This window comes from Tursiops truncatus, chromosome 14, assembly GCF_011762595.2.
Source record: "Tursiops truncatus isolate mTurTru1 chromosome 14, mTurTru1.mat.Y, whole genome shotgun sequence".
Taxonomy (NCBI): domain Eukaryota; kingdom Metazoa; phylum Chordata; class Mammalia; order Artiodactyla; family Delphinidae; genus Tursiops; species Tursiops truncatus.
This window is the reverse complement of record NC_047047.1, coordinates 43,053,120-43,073,512: the sequence shown is the minus strand read 5'-3', so window position 1 is coordinate 43,073,512 and position 20,393 is coordinate 43,053,120. Positions and strand designations below refer to the sequence as shown.

The window sequence follows — 20,393 nt, the reverse complement described above, 5'->3', positions numbered from 1 at the left end:
ACTCTAATGTCATCAGTGGTTTAAACAAACAATCAATCAATCAAACAAACAAAAAGCACAAATCTGATCACATTACTCCCCGATTAAATTTTTCAGCAAGTCTTTTGTACGGCAAAGAAAACCTTTGTCAAGTGGCTCCTGAGTGTTTAGCCACTTCTCTGCTACTCCTCCTTCCTCAATTTTGTTCCAGCAAGAACAGTTAATTTTTAGATCCTATACCACAGTAATAATATACTTTCATCACACCTCCTGTTTCTGCATTTGCTGCTCTCTTGGCTGGTATGCCTCCTTAGGCAAACTCCTACTGAACCTTTAAGTCTCAGCTCAAGCAATCATCTTTAGAAAGTCCACCTTCTCTTGCAGACTAAGGTATTCCTTCCCTTATATTTGCTGTATTTCTATGGTTTCCTATACACACCTCCATTACAGAATTTATTTGTATTTCTTGCTTTATATTAATAGTTCATTAAGAGTAGGATCCATGTGTTTTTATGTTAGTTTTTCTGGTTATTAGCCCAGAAAATAAACATTAAAAAAATATATATCGAAATAATAATGTTGAAAATCAAGAAAAATTAGCATTGCATTTCCTCTGCCATCAGGTATGGCAATGATAAAATCATGAGTAATATTTCAGAGTGCAAGATTATTTGGTACCTACATGTACTGTCTTTGTTCAACATGAAAAAGATCCTTGCTTTCCATATTCTGCTCCAATAGTGTTCTGTTCTGTAGCATTAATGTCTGAATTTGATCTAGTAGATGTCGATTTTCCTCTTCTAAATTTCCTTTAAGTTGGCTTAGCAACTGTTTAAACACAAACATTTATTTTTAAAAATATCAACATTTATATTTAACATAAACCCCCCAAAACATCTGAAAAATATAAGTACTTCACAAAGATTTAAGTCTTCTGCTATTTGAACAATCAGATAGCTGTACTCTGATCAGAACATGAGTGATTATTTTAGTAATAATGACAGCTAAAGTACTGGGTTATGTGCTGGACACATATGTTTTCTTAATTCTCACAAACACTGGGTTTAACATATAATAAATTATCTAGTTCCAAAAACAAACACTGCTTTCTTTACAGCTGTTTGACTTAGAGTCCAAAGCTAGATTCCTATCTCTGGCCTTCCATTTAAGTAGCTATAAAATGCTGAACAAATTAGTAACTCTCTGAGCCTCAATGACCCCACCTATAAATTGAGGATAACAACTCCCATCCCCCAAGACTGTTGCAAGGATTAAATAATATATGTAAAGTACGTGGCGTCATGCCTATGGCACACAGTAGGTACTTAATATACCTCATTCTTCCCCCAACCACTGTTTTCAAGAAACCTTAACAGTTTGTGTATAATTTTTATGGCTTGATCCAAGGGAGTCAGCTAATCTAGTATCAATAAATGGGTGGGGGATTCCCTGGTGGCGCAGTGGTTGACAGTCTGCCTGCCGATGCAGGGGACACGGGTTTGTGCCCCGGTCCGGGAAGATCCCACATGCCGCGGAGCGGCTGGGCTCGTGAGCCATGGCCGCTGAGCCTGCGCATCCGGAGCCTGTGCTCCGCAATGGGAGAGGTCACAACAGTGAGAGGCCCGTGTACTGCAAAAATAAGTAAGTAAGTAAATAAATAAATAAATAAATGGGTGGTATTACTACTGATTATTACTAGTAGTTAGGCTGCCAGCATGATTGAGCTGCTGCTTCTCTGTAGTCAATAGAAATTAGAAATATGCCTTAGTTAGGCCAGAGGTTTCAGTAGAAGTCAGAGAGACCAAAGTAGTGATTGTCAAAATTTAGTGTCACTTGTAGAATGTATTTTTTAAACGTAGGGAAAAAAAGCAAGAAAAAAAAAAAAAGAAAAAGCAGAAAGTATACTATGAATACCCATAAATAGCCATCTAGATCTAACAACTGTCAATACTGTGCTATATTTGTTTTATTTATCTATATGTTGTTAAATTGAAATACAACATATGTGGTAGATTCACTGCAAAATTGAATGCAGTGCTCCTCCTTGTACCCTCTTGTGCTGTGACTTCTCACTTTTCCTATCAAGAAGTGGAATCTACTTCCCCTCCTCTTGAATTTGGAATGCCTCTGGCCAAGGGAAGGAGGTAGAAGTGATGGTGTGATAGTTCCAAGCCTAGGCCTCAAGAGGCTTATGTGCTTCCCTTCAGTCTCTTGGAATCCTATTGGAGGATGAGAGACCGCATGGCACAGACAAGTTACACCAGCTGGGGCCACCTCAGACCAGCCAGCTCTCAGGGTACGTGCCAGCTGACTGCAGATACAGGAGCAAGCCCTACCAAGATCAACTGATCTTAGCGCACACATCAATGCAGATTAGCACATCTGCTCAGCTAACCCAGACTCATGAGCAAAAATAAATGTTTACTGTCCCTTACCACTGAGGTTCTATGGTTCTTATACAGCATTACTGCATCAGTAGACAACTGATAAAACATATATACAGAAAAGAGAACAAATTTTAAGTGTATATACAGCTCAATGAATATCACAAAATGAACTCATGTGTGAAGCAGCACCCAGATCAAGAAACAGCACATTAATTGTATTCCAGAAACACTTGTGGTCTCTTCCAATTACCACCCCTTCCCACAAAGATTAACTACTATACGAACCTCCGACACTATGGATTCATTTTTCCACTCCCTCCAAATCATGTTATTATATGACTTAGCCCCTACCCAAGGGTTAGCATTTGACTCAAGTTGGGACACTCAGCCAGGGATAAGGTAGTTAGGGCCCTTTCTGATCTCTCCTGAGCAGTCTTCTAGACCACCAGTGACATGTAGGACCTTATCAAGACAAATTATGGCTAGCTGTCTCATTCCTTGGATCTCCACGTTAAATTTCTCAGTAGTTTCCTGGTCCGTGACTTGCCACATCTAACATTCCAACCTCAGGCTATCTGAGAGTTGACCTTTGACAGCCCTCCTGGGTGTGGAACTCTCCTGTTCTCTGCTCAAATCAAGCCAGTCCCCTCCAGTAGCAAAGTGGTTGGTTTTCAAGGCTTGTCCCTTGCCTGAACTACCAGGTATGGAGAAAAGGGAGGAAGGGACTAAGAATGGGAGAAGTCACATGATAAAATGCCTCAAACAACCTCCTACCCAAAGCTGAGTAGTTTTTCTTTAACAAAGTCTTCTCAATTTGTTGTATGTCTTTGCTGGAGTTCCAGAGCCCTAAAATGGTTGTTTTTGATAGTTCTGTCCAATTTTATTGTTTCTGGGGAAGTTGATTTTGTCATGTTCTTCACTGTACGTCATGTTCCTCTGTAAGTGTATTACCCCAATTATATTTTATTTAAACTTTTATAAATCACAGGCAGAATGAATGTTCTATAATTTCTGAACTCTTTTGGGTAATTAAATATGTATGATTTCAAACTAATTTTTCTATTAGTTTGTGATTTTAGACAAAAAGCTTTTAAGTATTACTTTTCTGATGCAGTCTATTACTAATTCCATTTAAGGGTTTGCTTAAGTGCTGGTTTCCTAAAAGTTCCAAGAAATTCAGACGTTAAGCTATATTCAAGCTTTAACAATTTAGGGTCCAATCATAAAATTTAAGAATTATTTAAGGCTTTCAATATCCTTTTTCTATTTCAAAACTTTTATCACTTTATCAAACAATCATGGGAAGAGGCATGGAATTATGTAAAGAGTAGAACTGTATACATAAGGCAGATGTCACTTCTGTTCAAAACTCTCCCATGGCTCCCCTGTTTTACTCAGAAAAGTGTTTTACAATGGCCTATAAAGGCAACATATCTGGCCCAGGCATATCTCTGAGCTCATCTCCTACTACTCTCCCCACTTTGCTCATTCCACTCCAGCCACACTAGCTTCCTTGAGTATTCCTCAAACATACCAGTATTCCCCTGACCTAGGTTCACTGTGTGGGCTGTTTGCCTGGAATGTTCTTTCCCCAGATATCCACATAATAATACACGAATCTTCAAATCTGTGTTCAGGGATGCCTAGTTAAAATTTCAATCTATACTCCCTCATCCACTTTGGGGGTCCTTATCCCCCTTTACCCTACTCCATTTTTACTTGCACATAACTTATCATCTTGTAACATACCATATGTTGCAGACTAATCTTCAAAATGGTTACAGCAGTATTTCCAGTCCATATGCTCTTCCGGAATCTTGCCATTCACCATCAAGAGGCTGAGTCTATTTCTCTTTCCCTTGAACCTGGATGGGACTTTGACTGCCTCGGTGAATAGAATGCAGGGGAAATGATGCTGCCTGACTTCTGAGGTTTGATCATTAACATAGAGATGGCTTCTGTCTGGTTCTCACCACGTTGTGAGAAAGCCCAAACCAGTCCATGGGGAGAGATCATGTGAAGAGGAAACTGATGCTTCTAGCCGATAGCCAGCATCAACACCAAACATGCACTCAGCCTTTCAATCTTCCAACTGAGGGCCCAGATGCAAGTGGAGCAGAGACAAACTGGCCCTACTGTCCCTGTCCAAATTCTGACCCACAGAATATGTGAGCATAAAAAATGGCTGTTTTATACCACCATGTTTTGGGGTAAATTGTTACACAGCCATATGTAATGAAACACTGAAACACTATATATTTCACTTACTTATTACGTTTATTGTCTGCTTCCTTCCAACAGAATATAAGCTCCACAAGGAATGAGATTTTTACCTTTTTGGTTTACTAATACATGCCAGGTGGTCAGTAAACATTTTTTCATTAAACAAGGGTTAATTTTTCAAAGTATCTGAACATATAAGTTTAAACTAATAATAAAAATTGTTGAAATTAATGATAAAGGAAGAAGGAAGTTTTTCTGAATGATTTGTGAATTTCAATTATCCCTGACCAATTCTTTTGGAAATACCCCACTAAACATATACTGCTATTATCATTATTATAATATGATTGTTTACTTTTTAGGCAAGTCTTGATACCTAAAGAGAAGGAAACGGCAATTAAACTTATTAAGCTCACCTCACACTGGTTATTTAGCTTGGTGGATGTGATGTCCAGTTGTTGGTATTGTTCCTTTAACTTTGAAAATTCAGCTTCTAATCTTGTTTGTTCCAGTCTGGAACTATTTAGAAGACTTTTCAAGTTTTTATGGTCAGTTTGTAAAACTTCAGTCTCTTTTAAAAGCTGATTATATGTATGATTCAACCTATAATTAGAAATCATGATATAAATAGAGTTAGATTCTCTTAATAGATTTCATTATAATTTACACAGTGTGAAAATGCTGTAAATCACATTCAGACATACTTAAAGAATATAAAAGATTCTCTTGCCAGTGATTAAACTTATCAAGAATCAGTTTCTAGTCTGTAAAAACTATACTTTAAAACTTTTAAGTATTAATTGAAAAATATTTAGATTAAAGGACAAAAGAGAAAATAACCAATCCAGTTTTGATTAACCTAGAGAATTCAAAGATTCTACAATTCAACATGAAAAATAAAGAAAAATCAGATCGAGCAAATTAATCAATCCAGTATGAGACATGGTAATCTATCAATCTGTTGCCAGATAACTGAGATATACAAACTTCAATCAAAATTTTAGTTATTGAGGGCTTCCCTGGTGGCGCAGTGGTTGAGAGTCTGCCTGCTGATGCAGGGGACACGGGTTTGTGCCCTGGTCCGGGAAGATCCCACATGCCGTGGAGCGGCTGGGCCCATGAGCCATGGCCGCTGAGCCTGCGCGTCCGGAGCCTGTGCTCCTCAACGCGAGAGGCCACAACAGTGAGAGGTCCGCGTACCGCAAAAAAAAAAAAAAATTAGTTATTGAGATTTCTGCAGTTGTGGCAAATTGTTCATATTTATGCAGTCCTCAATTATTCATGATAAATTTTGGATTTTTTTGTAAAAATCACAGTATAGCCTTTTCTGTTCCTTTCCACTATTATACCTTTAGAACAAGGTCCACTGACCTCTAGGAGGGAGATCAGCAAATTCTTTCTATAAAGGACCAGAGAGTAATAAATACCTTAGGCTTTGTGGGTCGCATGCAATCTACAGCATGCTCTTCTTTTTTGTCCCCCACCACAACGTTTTAAGATGTAAAAACGGTTCTTTGTTTGGGGTTGTACCAAAACAGGCTGCAGGCTGGATGTGGCTTGCTAAGCTAGCTGTAGTTTACTAACCTTCATCTTATGGAAGGAATTAAGATCAGGAACCCACAAAAGGCGGAGGGAGCCAAACAAAATAAACTTTTGCTCAGGATGATACTTGCTCAGAACATCTAATAATTTAATTCAACTCATTTTCCAAACAATTTGAGTACGCTTATAAGAATTATAAATAATAAAATAATACATTTTAAAAAATCATGACTTGATAAAAAAGTAAAATGGCAAGACCAGAAACATACAATAAACACTCCATTAATAGGTTGAATCCATGTATGAATGCATGCCATGTGTGTAACAGCTGGGCAAACCTCACTGAGGCATATAGACAGCTACATAATGCTTCATGGCAGAAGGGGATATAAAGAGGTAGAATAAACAATGTCCTCAATATCATCTCACTGGCAAATACTAAAATAACCTCTTTAAGAGAGTTTTTTTACATTGTCCCTCAAAGCTGAGAACGTTAACACCAAAATGCAATTCAGTGAACATAATTCTAAAGAGACCAAGACAACCTAGTCCACCAACTTTCTTGGTTTGGCATTATCGAAGATTAAAACTTACGCTATTTAGAGAAATGGATAAACTACTGTTCTTTAGATTAAGTCTTCACAAATATCTTTTATTTGTAAAAGAGCTCTTTCAGGTTTTACTTAAAGCCTTTTCTTCCCTTAGAACACAGGCATGAGTGCATAAAAGCTGGGCAAGAACAGCACTGAGAGACAGAAAATACTCTACTCAGGACCACTCTTCCCTTCCAAGCCTGAATAATCTTCTGGTTCAAGTTTGTCATGCTCAATTTCTTCTTATCATTTAGGCTGAGTTCTTTCTGGAGACTCTTCATTAATGTATGCAAAACAGATTTCTGGAAGGTCTACTCAAGTTCACAAACTGTCCCAGTTTGGTGTGAATCCCAACAAGGAAGAAAGGTTAGGTTGAAGATGGGACTTCCAGACTAAACGCATTCCCCAATGTTATGTATGTAATATGTCCTTGTATCCTATAACTTGTCATAATTTGGTCTTCTGTTGTTTATACTGTACAAATATATGTTCCTTGATTCTAGCTTGGTGTTGAGCTTGTTAAAGTTCAAATCCATCAGTACAGAATTTCTAGTTGTAAAAATTCCTAAATTAAAAACTACTAAGTATGAAAATGAAAATGGCTCTAGAAGCCTAGGGATTTTTTTAATAAAGGAAAAGAAATAGATGTTTAATTCTAAAAATAGATTGCATTAAATCCGTAATAGGACAAATACTCAATGAATGATCCCCAATGAATTTTGTGTGCTGTCTTTCAGCACTTCTGCTATGGCAATGTAAAAGCAGTACAAATGTTTAGGCTGTCTAAATTTTTCAAAGGCTTCCAAAAATTTTTTGAAAATGTACTCTTATGAAGTAGGGTGATCACCAGTTGACAAGTTTTGATTTTCCCAAGGCTTCAAATTAAAAAATAATTGCCCCATGGCAATATGAGACCATTAAAACCTAAGACAGTTAAAACTAAAAGTACAAACAATGAGCTAGAAAATGATAAAGCTGCTCACTTTTAGCACCTTCAAAGACAAGAATCAGGATACCAGACTAGCAGAAAGAGAAAGACATAAAGAGTCAGGTTTCATTACATTCTGTCTCAATAAAGTATGTAAATTCTATCGACATACATGGAAATTTTGTTATATAATGTGGCTTAAAAACATAATTAGTTGAATAAATCAAGATAGAAACATCGAGAGAAAGCAGAAGATCCAGGTTTTCGTCTGTCATTCTATAACTAGCTACATGATTTTGGTGGGTAATTTACTTATTGCTCTGGGGTCTTTTTAAAAAATTCTAAGTTATGGATGGTACTACAAAGGGGCAACATACACGTTGGATATAATGAATAATACAAAACTAAAATATATAAATATTTATTACCTATCATTTTCACCACAAAGTTTCTTGTATTCTGCAGCTACAGTTTCATGGTTTTTGTTTTTAAGCAGCATTTTTTCCTGTTCTACCTTCAGTGTTTTTTCCAAATCTTCCAATTGTCCTTTCTGTTTTAGTAACTGATTGTAACTGGAAAAAAAAGTTATGTATTTGGTTTATAATATTTCCTTAGAAAAAAAGAAAACATTTTAGAAATAAAGGAAACAATAGTAATTTATTAATATGTATCACATAAAACATGTAAATTTATATATATGTCCTACATAAATTATCTCAAACCTGTTTAACATATACAATTTATTATACTACCCAGTGAAAATTGGTTTTAAGTTAACAGCACAAGAAAAGATAATAAATTACCGATCTTCAAGGTCTTTATGTTCCACCTCAAGATTTTTGTGGGCAGACTTTAGAGTTCCATGTTTAGCAATGAGAGACTCATACTCTGAAGCCTGTCGTTCATGCAGAAGTTCCAGCTTTTCATGATCTTTGATCAGAGAATCATAGAGAGATTTCAGGTCTTCTCGCTCTTTGATTACAGATTCATTTTCATTTTCTAAGGAAGACTGCTGGATTAGGAGTTGTGCATTCTGGTTCATAAGTGAGGTACTTTGGGAATTAAGAGTGGAATTTTCAACCTACAAGAATGCATACTGTATTAGACACAAGAAAAATAGCTTATAATGTTCTTTTTTTTATAGTAAAAGACAATGTTAACTTTAGGAAGCACTAAATAAATCACTGCGGATATATTCATATTATACTGAGAAAATTTGGATTTTAGCACCCTAAAGAATAAGGTTATCATTTAATTTTGATTTTTGGTAGGTGTTACGATATATATTATGAGATACATATCATATATATGTTTTGGGTTGAATTATTTAATTTAATTAATTTATTTATTTTTGGCAGAGCCGCACGGCTTACAGAATCTTAGTTCCCCGATCAGGGATTGAACCTGGGCCCCCTGCAGTGGAAGCGTGGAGTCGTAACCACTGGACTGCCAGGGAATTCCCAGGGTTAAATTATCTTGAATGAAGGTGATTAGCAACAATTCCATGAAAAAGAACAAAATTTGAAATGCTAGTTTATCATTTTCTAGAAGTTGAGAGTTGATAGAAGGAAAGAATTACTTGTGAATATTCAATTGGTAATTTTCTCAAGTCTAAATTAAATTAGTATTTGCTGTATCATTTGGAAAAGAGTTAGAGAAAGAAGAATGTTTAGCTTCAGAGGGAGAACTTCTTCACTGCTTTTTAAGAGGTTTCAGAGAGTTGCACTTTCCCCCACTTGACTGCTCTATTTGAAAAGACACTGGTAGTGTTAAGTGCAAGATGGATCATTTGAATTAAGGATAAGTCCAAAGACAAAATTCTCATGCTGTGTTGTTTTCCAGTAACTTAACTAATAGATATGCTGCAATCATACTCTAAAACAAGGGTTTCTACCTGATTAATTATTAGCAGCTTGATGAAACGGGTAAAAGGCCATAAAGTCAATAAAAATAAAATTATCTTTATTTGATGAGTAAATTTATTACTTAATTTAGAGGCTCTGACATTTAAAAAATGCTGATATCCGAAAATTTGGCAAAGCACATATAGAAATACTTTATCTTCAACTAATTGTTAAATTCTCTCTCTAGGAAACAATGTTACCATGTCTAGTCATCCTTATTTTAATAGCATAATAGCATAATTCAAGAGTTTTGTTGCATATCCCGATAATTTTACATTACAACCTGAAGCTTGGCATTCTGTGTTTGAAGAGTGGTATTCTGCTCCTGTAATGATACTGTCTGCCTCTGAAGTGCAAGAATCTGAGCCTGCAAATTATTGTTCTGTGTCTCAAGTTGCTTCAGTTGAGTTTTCAATGCTTGCTTCTCTGCTTGTAGTGTAGCATTCTGAATAAAGAAAACACATATTTAGAAAAAAGCAGCATCAAACATATTTCTGTTTAACAAATACTAGAATGTTATACAAGTGTTTATTACCATTATAATCCAAAAAAACTCAACAATCTTAAAAGAGAAAAAGACAAAACACTTCCCCTCTATCCCAAACTGTAAAAAGATATTTAATCTAAGGAAAAGAAAGCAATACTAAAACCTTAATATACTATTGTGTCTGTGCTCTGCCTGCTTTATAATGTCCAACAAATAACATATTCCATTATACATATATTTATTAACACAAAAAACTAGAAAGGGATTGTCAGTTCAATGGTTTTTATGCTGTTCAAAAGTGCCCAGAGTGCATGGGGCTGTGTCTAGCCAATGGAGTGTACCTTTTCAAATTGCCCAAAGGCAAATATATATATATATATATACACACACACACACACACACACACACACACACACACACACACACACGTACGTGGTGGTCCCAGGGGTAGCAGCAAAACTAAGTATTTTATAAACACAAATATTTGGAAGAGAAGCAGGAACAATCTAAGCCATCTGTTTAAAAAATTTAGTCCGTAATAGACCTAACAGATGTTACGTATTTTCTTTAGTGTTTTTTTCATGGCATAAAACACTAACTAAAACTCTATTTCATCTATAGGACTTCTGGAGCAAATCCAAACAAAACATACTATTTTCAATTTTTCCACTACATATGGCCATATTTCAATTTTATAGTTAAACAGCTGAATTACTATGTAAATCATTATATTTAATGTGATAGATAATAAAATGTTTGTTATGGATACTACATTTTCAAGATCATTTCTGAATAAAAATTAGCATCAAAAAGTATAAACAAAGAATCCTTTAGAAAACCAAAACAAAACTTTAATGTACAAGGCCAGAATCTGTATAATTGCAACATGCAAAAAAAGTTACAACTGAATCACAACAGATCACATTTATCATATCTACCTTATGGGACAAAGACAACATTCACTTTCAAGTTATAGGCCTTCAAGTTATATATACTACATATCACTGCATAAAAGGCAAGTCATGATTTGACCCATATATTATACCATAAAATCGAAGCTGAGGAAGAAAAATGCTTTAAAAATGGGTGTTGATATTGTACTTGTGTTTTGTTCATTTGATCACATAAAAAGGATGAAAAAAATTTACACTGGAAAATAATATGGAATAATGATGTACTTGTATACCATTTTGATACACCAAAGAGGTGAACCATTTTTCACCTACACATGTTAACTACTATTATAGGTCAGCTCTTTAGAAACCAAAATGTACAAACTCTAATGATAAGTCTGGGTATTCCCTAAGAATAAGAAAAATTCCTACAGTCTATAATGAAGAGAAGAGATAACTGAGAGTAGATAAGATATCTCAGAACAGGAAAAAGTTTACAATGGAAAAGTACAAAGTTAACAATATATGTACTAGCAAATGCACAAAAATTACCAGTCTAATATAGGGTAGACATCTTTATAAACCCATCATCTAAAATAGCTAAACTATGACAACCAGGTAAATTTTTCCCCCAATGGAAATTTATAGAAGAAGTCAATGGAAAAAGAGATTTATCTTATACATTACACACCAAATTTTCTGAAATGTAATTATTAATCCAAGTGATTGATCTATACATATATATCACTGAATAATGAAACACAGGTATTCATATATGGCTGATATATACATAAAAAAGACATAAAATAGCTCGCTAATAATATAAAACACACAAAATATTTTCTCCTATCACTTCAATAAAAATTAAAAGGCTGGTAATATCCAATGTTAATCTGAAAAAATAGGTATTCTGTTAGTGGGATTGAAAATTGATATTTCTGAAAAGCTCATATGATTATATCAATTAAAATTAAAAAGCAGAAACTAACACAGGATTGTAAAGCAATTATACTCCAATAAAGATGTTAAAAAAAAATTAAATACACACACATACACACCGAAATATGTGTGTGTGTATATATATATATATGCTCTTTGTCCTATCAATTCTACTGAAAGGAATTTATTACCCTATGAACATGTTATATATGGATTTTCATTGCAGCAAAATCTGAAAATAAATGTCCACTGATGTGGGATTTATTTAAATTATGGTAACATACACACAGAAAACAGAAGCAAACAGAAAAGCCCTGAGATAGGAACAAATAGAAAAGGCCAATATGACTACAATCAATTTACTTATTATGTGCCAGTCACTGTTCCATGTTTTCCACATATTAACAGATAATAATAATATTATCCCCTGATTAATAAGAATGGTTGGTGGAAGAATAATATGGTATAAGGTCAGAGATACAGGCAGGGCAATATCAAAAAGGATCTTACAGATGCAGTAAAGAATATAGATTTTATTATAAATGAAATGGGAAGCCACTGAAGATTTTTTGTAGGAAAATGACATGACCTGGATTATGTTTTAAAAATAACTCTAGGTTACTACATTAAGAATGGGTTAGGGCTTCCCTGGTGGCGCAGTGGTTGAGAGTCTGCCTGCCGATGCAGGGGACACGGGTTTGTGCCCCGGTCTGGGAAGATCCCACATGCCGCGGAGTGGCTGGGCCCGTGAGCCATGGCCACTGAGCCTGCACGTCCAGAGCCTGTGCTCCGCAACGGGAGAGGCCACAACAGTGAGAGGCCCGTGTACCGCAAAAAAAAAAAAACACAAAAAAGAATGGGTTAGTTTGAGAGTGAAAGGGGCAAGCCAGTTAGGAGGATACTCTAATAGTCCAGATGAGAGATAATGGTACCTTAGACTAGAGTGGTAGCAGCAGAGATGAAGAGAAGTAGATGAGTTTGGGTTATATTTACAAGACAGAGCTGACAAAGCTTGCTGATAGACTTACATGAGGGTGACGAAGAAAAGAATATTAAATTATTAGTTTTTCTGTGTTTTCTTAATATTAAAAAATAAACCAGTCAAGAAAGTATAAAATGAACAAAGCTACAAATTAGATAAATTTTCTGAGTTATATATTCAATGATCCTTTACTTCTAAAAAACCTTATTCATACTAAACTACTTACATTTCTTTCAACTTCAATTAATCTGTCTTTAACTTTCAGAAGCTCTCTGGTTGTTTCTTGACTTTCTCGCTCCCATTTGTTATCTTCACCAGAAACTGGAGGAGAGCTCTGTACCATCTTTTCCTCATCTTGTCTCTGCTTGAGAGCTTCATAATTCTTTTTCACCTAAAATTTTATTTAAAATATTTTTAAAAATTGAAGTATAGTTGATTTATAATATTGTTTTAGTTTATTTAAAATATTTTAATGGGGAAAAAAACATACCACCAAGGTTATAATATTTATCATAGTTTGACTCCACAATGGTCTGGTGAATGTGAGAGACAGTTCATTTAAAAATATGATAAAGTAATATATATGATTATTATGATCACAATTTATGCTTTGCAGAATTCAAATCCTTTCCTGTAGAAATATTAAATATACTCTGCTTATATGCCATGTTCCTACAATATATTTTGTAATTTCAGATCCTACTGTTTATGACGAAAATATCACTGAAGGATAGATTAACTGGATATAGACATGTTGCTAGATACTAACAATTGTTTTTCGAGCTATTTATAGCTGATTTAGAGATTTCAGAGATTCTCATATCAGGAACAAATAAAGACTTGACACATATATTAATTCCCCGTAAAAAGATACCTAAAGTTGAAGAAGTATCTATATATGTCTGGCCTTTTAAGAAGGATTTTGTTGCTCAGAATGACCTATGTTAATAAATAAATGACTTCTTTATTCAGATACTGATCCACATAAAATTTCTGTAATTCATTTTGATGAAGAGTGAGCAATCCAAGGATATATCTTATCTAGGGTTTTCTGGTTTTCTGGTATAACCAAATCCTACTTTAAGAGAGCAAAATCAAAACTAAAAACTTGGGGACTTCCCTGGTGATGCAGTGGTTAAGAATCCACCTGCCAATGCAGGGGATACGGGTTTGAGCCCTGATCCAGGAAGATCCCACAAGCCACGGAGCAACTAAACCTGTGTGCCACAACTACTGAAGCCTGCAGACTCTAGGGGCCGCATGCCACAACTACTGAGCCCACGTGCTGCAACTACTGAAGCCCGCGTGCCTCAAGCCCATGCTCCGCAACCAGAAACCACCACAGTGAGAAGCCCATGCACCGCAACGAAGACTAGCCCCCGCTCGCCACAACTAGAGAAAGCCTACGTGCAGCAACGAAGACCCAATGCAGCCAAAAAAAACTAACAACTTGGTAATCAGCCAAAATTAACTATTAACTTATTAACTTAATTGCTCTCTTCAATTTAAATTGATGATTATTATACTTATCCTGAATTACTAGTTTATCCTAGGAAATGATTATCATAAATTTCTAAATTAACCCCAAACTTTCTATTGAGACAAGGATATAAATGTTTAAAATAATTCAATGTCTGATGCAACCTTAAGAAAACTTATGGCTCAAACTTTGCTACTACTACTGAGTTAGAAAATAATGATGTGAGACTAAAGAAAAAAGGATGCCAAGATAGAATGTAATTTAAATCTTGGCAAGTGACCTAACAGGTGTTCTGGGATCCTGATTTTCCACTTTTTTTAATACTTTCAACACCCTAATAACATGGATGGATGACATCATTTCCAGTCTCCTATTTTATATTAATTCCCACAGGATCTTTTTTCTAGGCTTATAAGAGTTAAAGATATATGTCATTATTAAGAAGGTGACCTGAGAATAAAACTCAAAACTTCTCATTTTTAGCCCATTGTTCTTACAACTAAGTTTCATATAGAAAATGACATATTTTCCATCAAGGTTTCTCATAGAAACCTTGTTCATATAGAAACTGACATATTTTCCATCAAGGTTTCTCAAGAGGCAGCATATAGGTGCCTTTTTATCTAATTTATTACTCTCCGCCTTTTAATTGGGGATGTTTAGACTATTTATATTTAATGTGATTACTGACATGGTTTGGTTTAAAACTATCTTGTTACTTGTTTTCCATTTGTCCAACCTGCACCTTGTTCTCCCTTTTTTCTTTTTCTGCCTTCATTTGTATTTTTTGATTCTAATTTTATCTCCTTTGCTGGCATTTTAGTAATACCGCTTTGTCATGCTATTTTAGCAGTTATTTTATGCCTATTATTCATATTTAGCTTTCATAGTCTATGTTCAAGTGATACACCTCTTCACGTATAATATTAAAAATTAGAACAGTATAATTCCAGTTGAATACATGTTTATGGCAGGAAGCTAGTCCAATAATAGTCCAATTATGCCAAAATGGCTGGAACTGGAAGATAATGATGGAATTTTAAATCTCTACCTTTTAGACTTGAAATACATCTTATACTAACCCATCCTCAAACCCATTTATTTTCTGGCGTAGTAGCTTCTTGAAATTGACTTTATTTGCAATGTAGTCGCACTGCTTAACAGGGCAAAAAATTTGGAAAATAAAGCAGATTAATGGCATCCGGCACCAAGTTTTATTTTATTTTTTTGGACAACTCTTTATGTTAACTAAACAAAGTTCCAGAATTTCTTCTGCAACAAAATATGTTTCATGTTAATGTCTGAGACCAACACCAGCAATGATGGTATTGGCAAATGAGGAACAAATCCTTTTCCCCTTCCTGCATGAGAAATTCATCTTTGGGTAACTGTTTCTCTGGAAACCTGATAAAATTGGAATGTTCTATGTTACCAGGCAAGACTGCTTAGGGGAAAAATGATCTCTGATTGCTAAATTATATTTGTAATTAAGAGAACTATAAATACCTAATAGGCAGCTACACCTTTGAACTTCTGAGTGCAGCAACTCTTAAATCTTAAGTCTGTGAAGATCTTAAATCCATGCCTTGGAGTTGTTGCAAGAGATGATGACTGCTATGAAGCATGAAGTCTCAAAGCCAGGGCAGCTCCCACACACAACCAACAGTCATCTGGTGAGAAGATGACTCTCAGACAATTATATGAAGATGGACACCTGATAGTGCCCTACCATCAGCTTATATTTCCTATAGTGTTCTGAATCATATGGCTCTAAATGTGGCCTATAGTAAACTTGCTGGTCTGAATGTTTGGTTGACTGTAAAACCATTCTGGGTATGACTACAGAGCTGATAAAAGGGAGAATAAGGCACAACGCGATTCTACCAATCTACCATACACTAACCCTATGGAAAGCGCAAGCCCCTTCAATTTCAGTTTATTCAGGTGGGGAAAATAGTAGCCCCTGCCTCACATACTTCACTGAATAAGTCCAAATATCACAAGAAAACAAATTTAGAAAAGACCTCAAATTTTTGGATTAAGTGCTTTCTTATACCACACATACTATTTCCCTCTACTTGCTATCCTCACATCCATATCTTTGTCTACCAAATTTTTACCTGGATTCTCAATAGGAAAAGAGTGCCCGTGAAGTGTCAGAATCACACTGAGAGTTCTTCCCAATGAAATAAGCCTGCCTCTTCCCCATCCCACTCTCACAATTCTGATATGTCCCTTACTGCATGAGGGACATTCATAGATGAAATAGGATTGAATAAATTATAGTGTATAGACAAAATAGTTTGTTACAAACTACATGACAAAGATCTGTTTAAGAATATTCTAAAATTTAAGAAAAAGGAAGAATAGACAAAATGTTAATAAAATTGTTTCATTTTTATTTTCTACTTTACACTTTTCTGTCCAAATATTTGACAATTTGGGAGTTCCCTGGTGGTCCAGTGGTTAGGACTCGGTGCTTTCACTGCCAGGGCCTAGGTTCAATCCAGGATCAATCCCTGGTCAGAGAACTAAGATCCTGCAAGCCGTGCAGTGGGGCCAAAAAAGAAAGAAAAAAAAAAAGACAATTAAAATTCTTTCCAAGGAAGTCACACTTACTGTTTTAAGTTCTTGGCGCAACTGCTGGTTATAATTTGTGGACTCTTCTAATCGAGCTTCTAATGCAGCGATTTTTTCTTCTTTTATTTCAAGGGACTTCTTTAGAGTAGATTCTAATTTTGATTCCAAAAGTTTGTATCTATAATCCAAGTATAAAAATAATACAGTTCATTATTGGAGGTCAGAAAATTATTTTTAAAGATAATTTATGACCACAGATACTGATATTATAAATAGACTTTATAAAATAGTCTTTTTTAAAAAGAAGCAAATTAAATTATCCTGCTCTTACTGCCCACTCCCCCTTTTAAACTATTCCTGGTAATGAAAAAACAAAAAAATCACTGAGTAAATCACAGCTCCAAATTACATTTTAGGCTGTCAAAAGCAAAAATTAGTACTCAAAAAAAAAAGGCATCTGGAAGATCTGAATCTCAAAATATTCCTTTCAGTTTTATAAGAATAGAATCTATACAAAGAGTAAGTGGATGGATTTATCACATTATTAAGCATTCATCTATGATATTAATATGTAATGTATTTATACAAGTACATATGAATAGTTGACTTAAAGCTCACTGAAGACTTTACATTCAGGGTGTAGAGTACTTGCAGAATATTAAAAAAAAAGGAATGATATGTTAAGACACAAGATACTGGTGACAGAACAGGAAGAGGAAGATAGATCTGAGTGTCAAAATTTTAGTTATCTTTTTGAATGGTGGGTTAATAAATATTTATATTATTCATAAGAGTTTTATTTTTTTACAAAAAAGGACAGTTCATGAACACACTTTGAGAGTGAACCACAGACTAGGAATTACGGATTAATCTATTTCTACACCTGAGAACCTCAATGACTAAACCAAATAAAAACCTAAAGTACAAATATGAGAAAATTTTATCATACTCTGCCCCTTACTGTAATTAATTTGTGTGTATATATTTTCTGCTCAGCCAGATTTTAAGTTCATTGAGAAAAGAGAACAAATCTCACTCATTTTGGTATTGGCTTGAGTCAACAAACAATTTTAAAGCATGTAATGAGTGTGACTTTGGATATATTAAATTTGTGATGCCTGAGTTCTGGACTGTCCAGATAGAGATGTCCAGTAAGCAGAGAATAATATGGGTATTAGCTGAGATGATGGACAGGAATGCTCATGGAATGGATAAGAGGCTTAACAACATAACCCTAGGAAACCATATTTAAAGAGAAGGCAAAGGAAAAAGAGCTGTTAAAAGAGAAAGACAAGAGTGATCACATTGCACTCTGTTTGAAATTCCACCACTAAATTTACTTTGTTGCACTCTATCTATTTATACATTCAATTCCACAGTTAGACTGTATATTCCTTGATGGCAAGAATAAATATCTTAATAATAAAGGGGGGTCAGAGGAAACAACATCAGTTGAAAGATGAAAAGGTTAGACTAACAAAAGAATTAGGGATACCATCTGAGATTAGAGGTAAAGACAGATGCAGATACACATAATTCTAAGATGGAGGGGATGGAATGTTAAGGGAATTTATGTCTGTGAACTCTAATTTTCTTTGTGATGTTAAGGTTAACTTACTTGCTGAGAAAGAAGCAGGTTAGTGGCTTAAGACACTTTGTTTCCTGATCCCCCCGATTCGATCATAGTTATTAACTGATCTCAATTCCCTTTCCTAAAAGTTTTATTTCAATATACATACCCTTATCTCCATATCTAATGCTTTCATTATAAATGAAAATGTGTGGATTAATGAATACACTTACATCTTGCCTAGACTATTACATAGCTTCCTAAATGGTCTCTGTACCTTCAAATTTGTCCCTTTTCTAATCCATCTATAATGTCACTCAGGATTGCTCAAAACACCTTTGTGCTTTATTTGCATGGAATGCCCTTCCCCATTTCCACCTTGCAAATTTCTGTCATTCTTCAAGATCCAGCTGAAACATTATTATTTATTTGATGCCTGATAATCAGCAGGTAATAAAAGCTTAATTAACATTGATTAATTGTATGAAGTAAGGTTTGGGAAGAGATACCACAGTGTGAAGGGCCCCTCAAAAGCTGGGTTTGTAAATTTAAAACAGGGTCAGTTAAGGCAGCTGCATGGTTTACTGTACTTTTTGCTCTACATTTAAAATGTCTTACACATGACAGGTAGAAAATCTGTCTGAATAAAGCAGAGATGCATATTCAGTATCTATATTAAAAGATAGTCAACTAAATTGTCCATTAACAATGTGTTTAACTCAAAAAATCTTTTCTCATGAAATATCTATATAGTAATTAATTCAATTAAGATTGCTTGAATTGATTGCTAGAATAAATGCCTCAAATTACCTCTATTTGTTATTATAGAACTAACTTTTAAAAGTATCAATCTATTCTATTAACTTTGAATATTCTCAAAATTACATAAATAAATCCCATATAATCAGCATTAATTTTTCCTATATACATTTAATATAAAATATACTTACTAGAACAGTAATAATGGGTAGACAGGAAAAATACAAATTATATAGTTACAAAAATTCCAATGAATTAAAATCTAGTGTACAAAAAACAATATTCTTAACAATACACACTTCTATTCTAGCTGGAATCACGTGGCTAACTAGATGCCAAATAGTAGACTACTTGAAAATCCAATTAACTGATAGACTATATTTACCATGGTAAATTCTCTTTAAACCTGTTGAACATTCTCAAATTAAAATATATAAGTTAATTTTTTATTGTTTGTCAAGCCTTCGTTTTTCACATTATTTTCATACCTTAATTGCTTCTCAGTCTCAAAATTAATGTTTGAAAAACAAAAAAATTATTTCCACTGTTTCTCAGATAGACTTAGTACTCACCTGTCATCAGTACTCTGCTCATCATGTAAGAGTCGTTCTTTATTTAACCCTATCTTCTCAAGCTCATGAGTTAATTTTTCAAGATCATTATTCATTTGTTGAGTCTTCAGTTTTTCACTCACCAAATCCTTATTTTAAAAGTAATGTAAAACTCACATGAGTGTTATGAACATAAACATCCGAGAAATTCAGCCAAGATTCCAACTACCACCATCCAGGAATACATACAATTTAAACCAGGAAAGACAGAAATGCTGTTGCTGAGCTTTTCCTTCACCAATAAAAAAGAGTTAGGCAACAAAATTATCACCTAGTTCAAAGAGTATTGTTTTCCTTCTTTTAGTTTGCTAATAGTTCGTTTTAACTTTTTAGTGTTTAAAAACTAAAAGGAGAAACTTGTACTTGTGATTACACACCTTAGGCTTGAAAACTGTGGGGAAAACAACACATATGCATTAACTTAATAATGAACTAGAACCTTATTGCACATTTCTTCCTATGAATATATGTTGGATATAACACCCTTCTCCCACCACAAGCACCCCTCTCCCAGTGGAAGAGGCCTAAGATATTGA

The 20,393-nt window shown here is 34.6% G+C and overlaps 1 protein-coding gene across 11 annotated transcripts in view; it reads right to left on the bottom strand.

The window, feature by feature from the left end:
- Positions 1–20,393, bottom strand: part of CCDC88A (coiled-coil domain containing 88A) — a 195,642-nt gene that overhangs the window by 19,714 nt on the left and 155,535 nt on the right. For all 11 annotated transcript variants that reach the window (XM_073791645.1, XM_033838528.2, XM_033838524.2 and 8 more), the window contains 8 exons: positions 19,819–19,946; positions 16,957–17,095; positions 13,084–13,248; positions 9,840–10,001; positions 8,456–8,733; positions 8,081–8,224; positions 5,006–5,192; positions 662–807 (listed from right to left, as the gene is read on the bottom strand). In XM_073791645.1, coding sequence (XP_073647746.1) covers positions 662–807; positions 5,006–5,192; positions 8,081–8,224; positions 8,456–8,733; positions 9,840–10,001; positions 13,084–13,248; positions 16,957–17,095; positions 19,819–19,946 — 1,349 coding nt within the window. The remainder of the gene's footprint in view (positions 1–661; positions 808–5,005; positions 5,193–8,080; positions 8,225–8,455; positions 8,734–9,839; positions 10,002–13,083; positions 13,249–16,956; positions 17,096–19,818; positions 19,947–20,393) is intronic.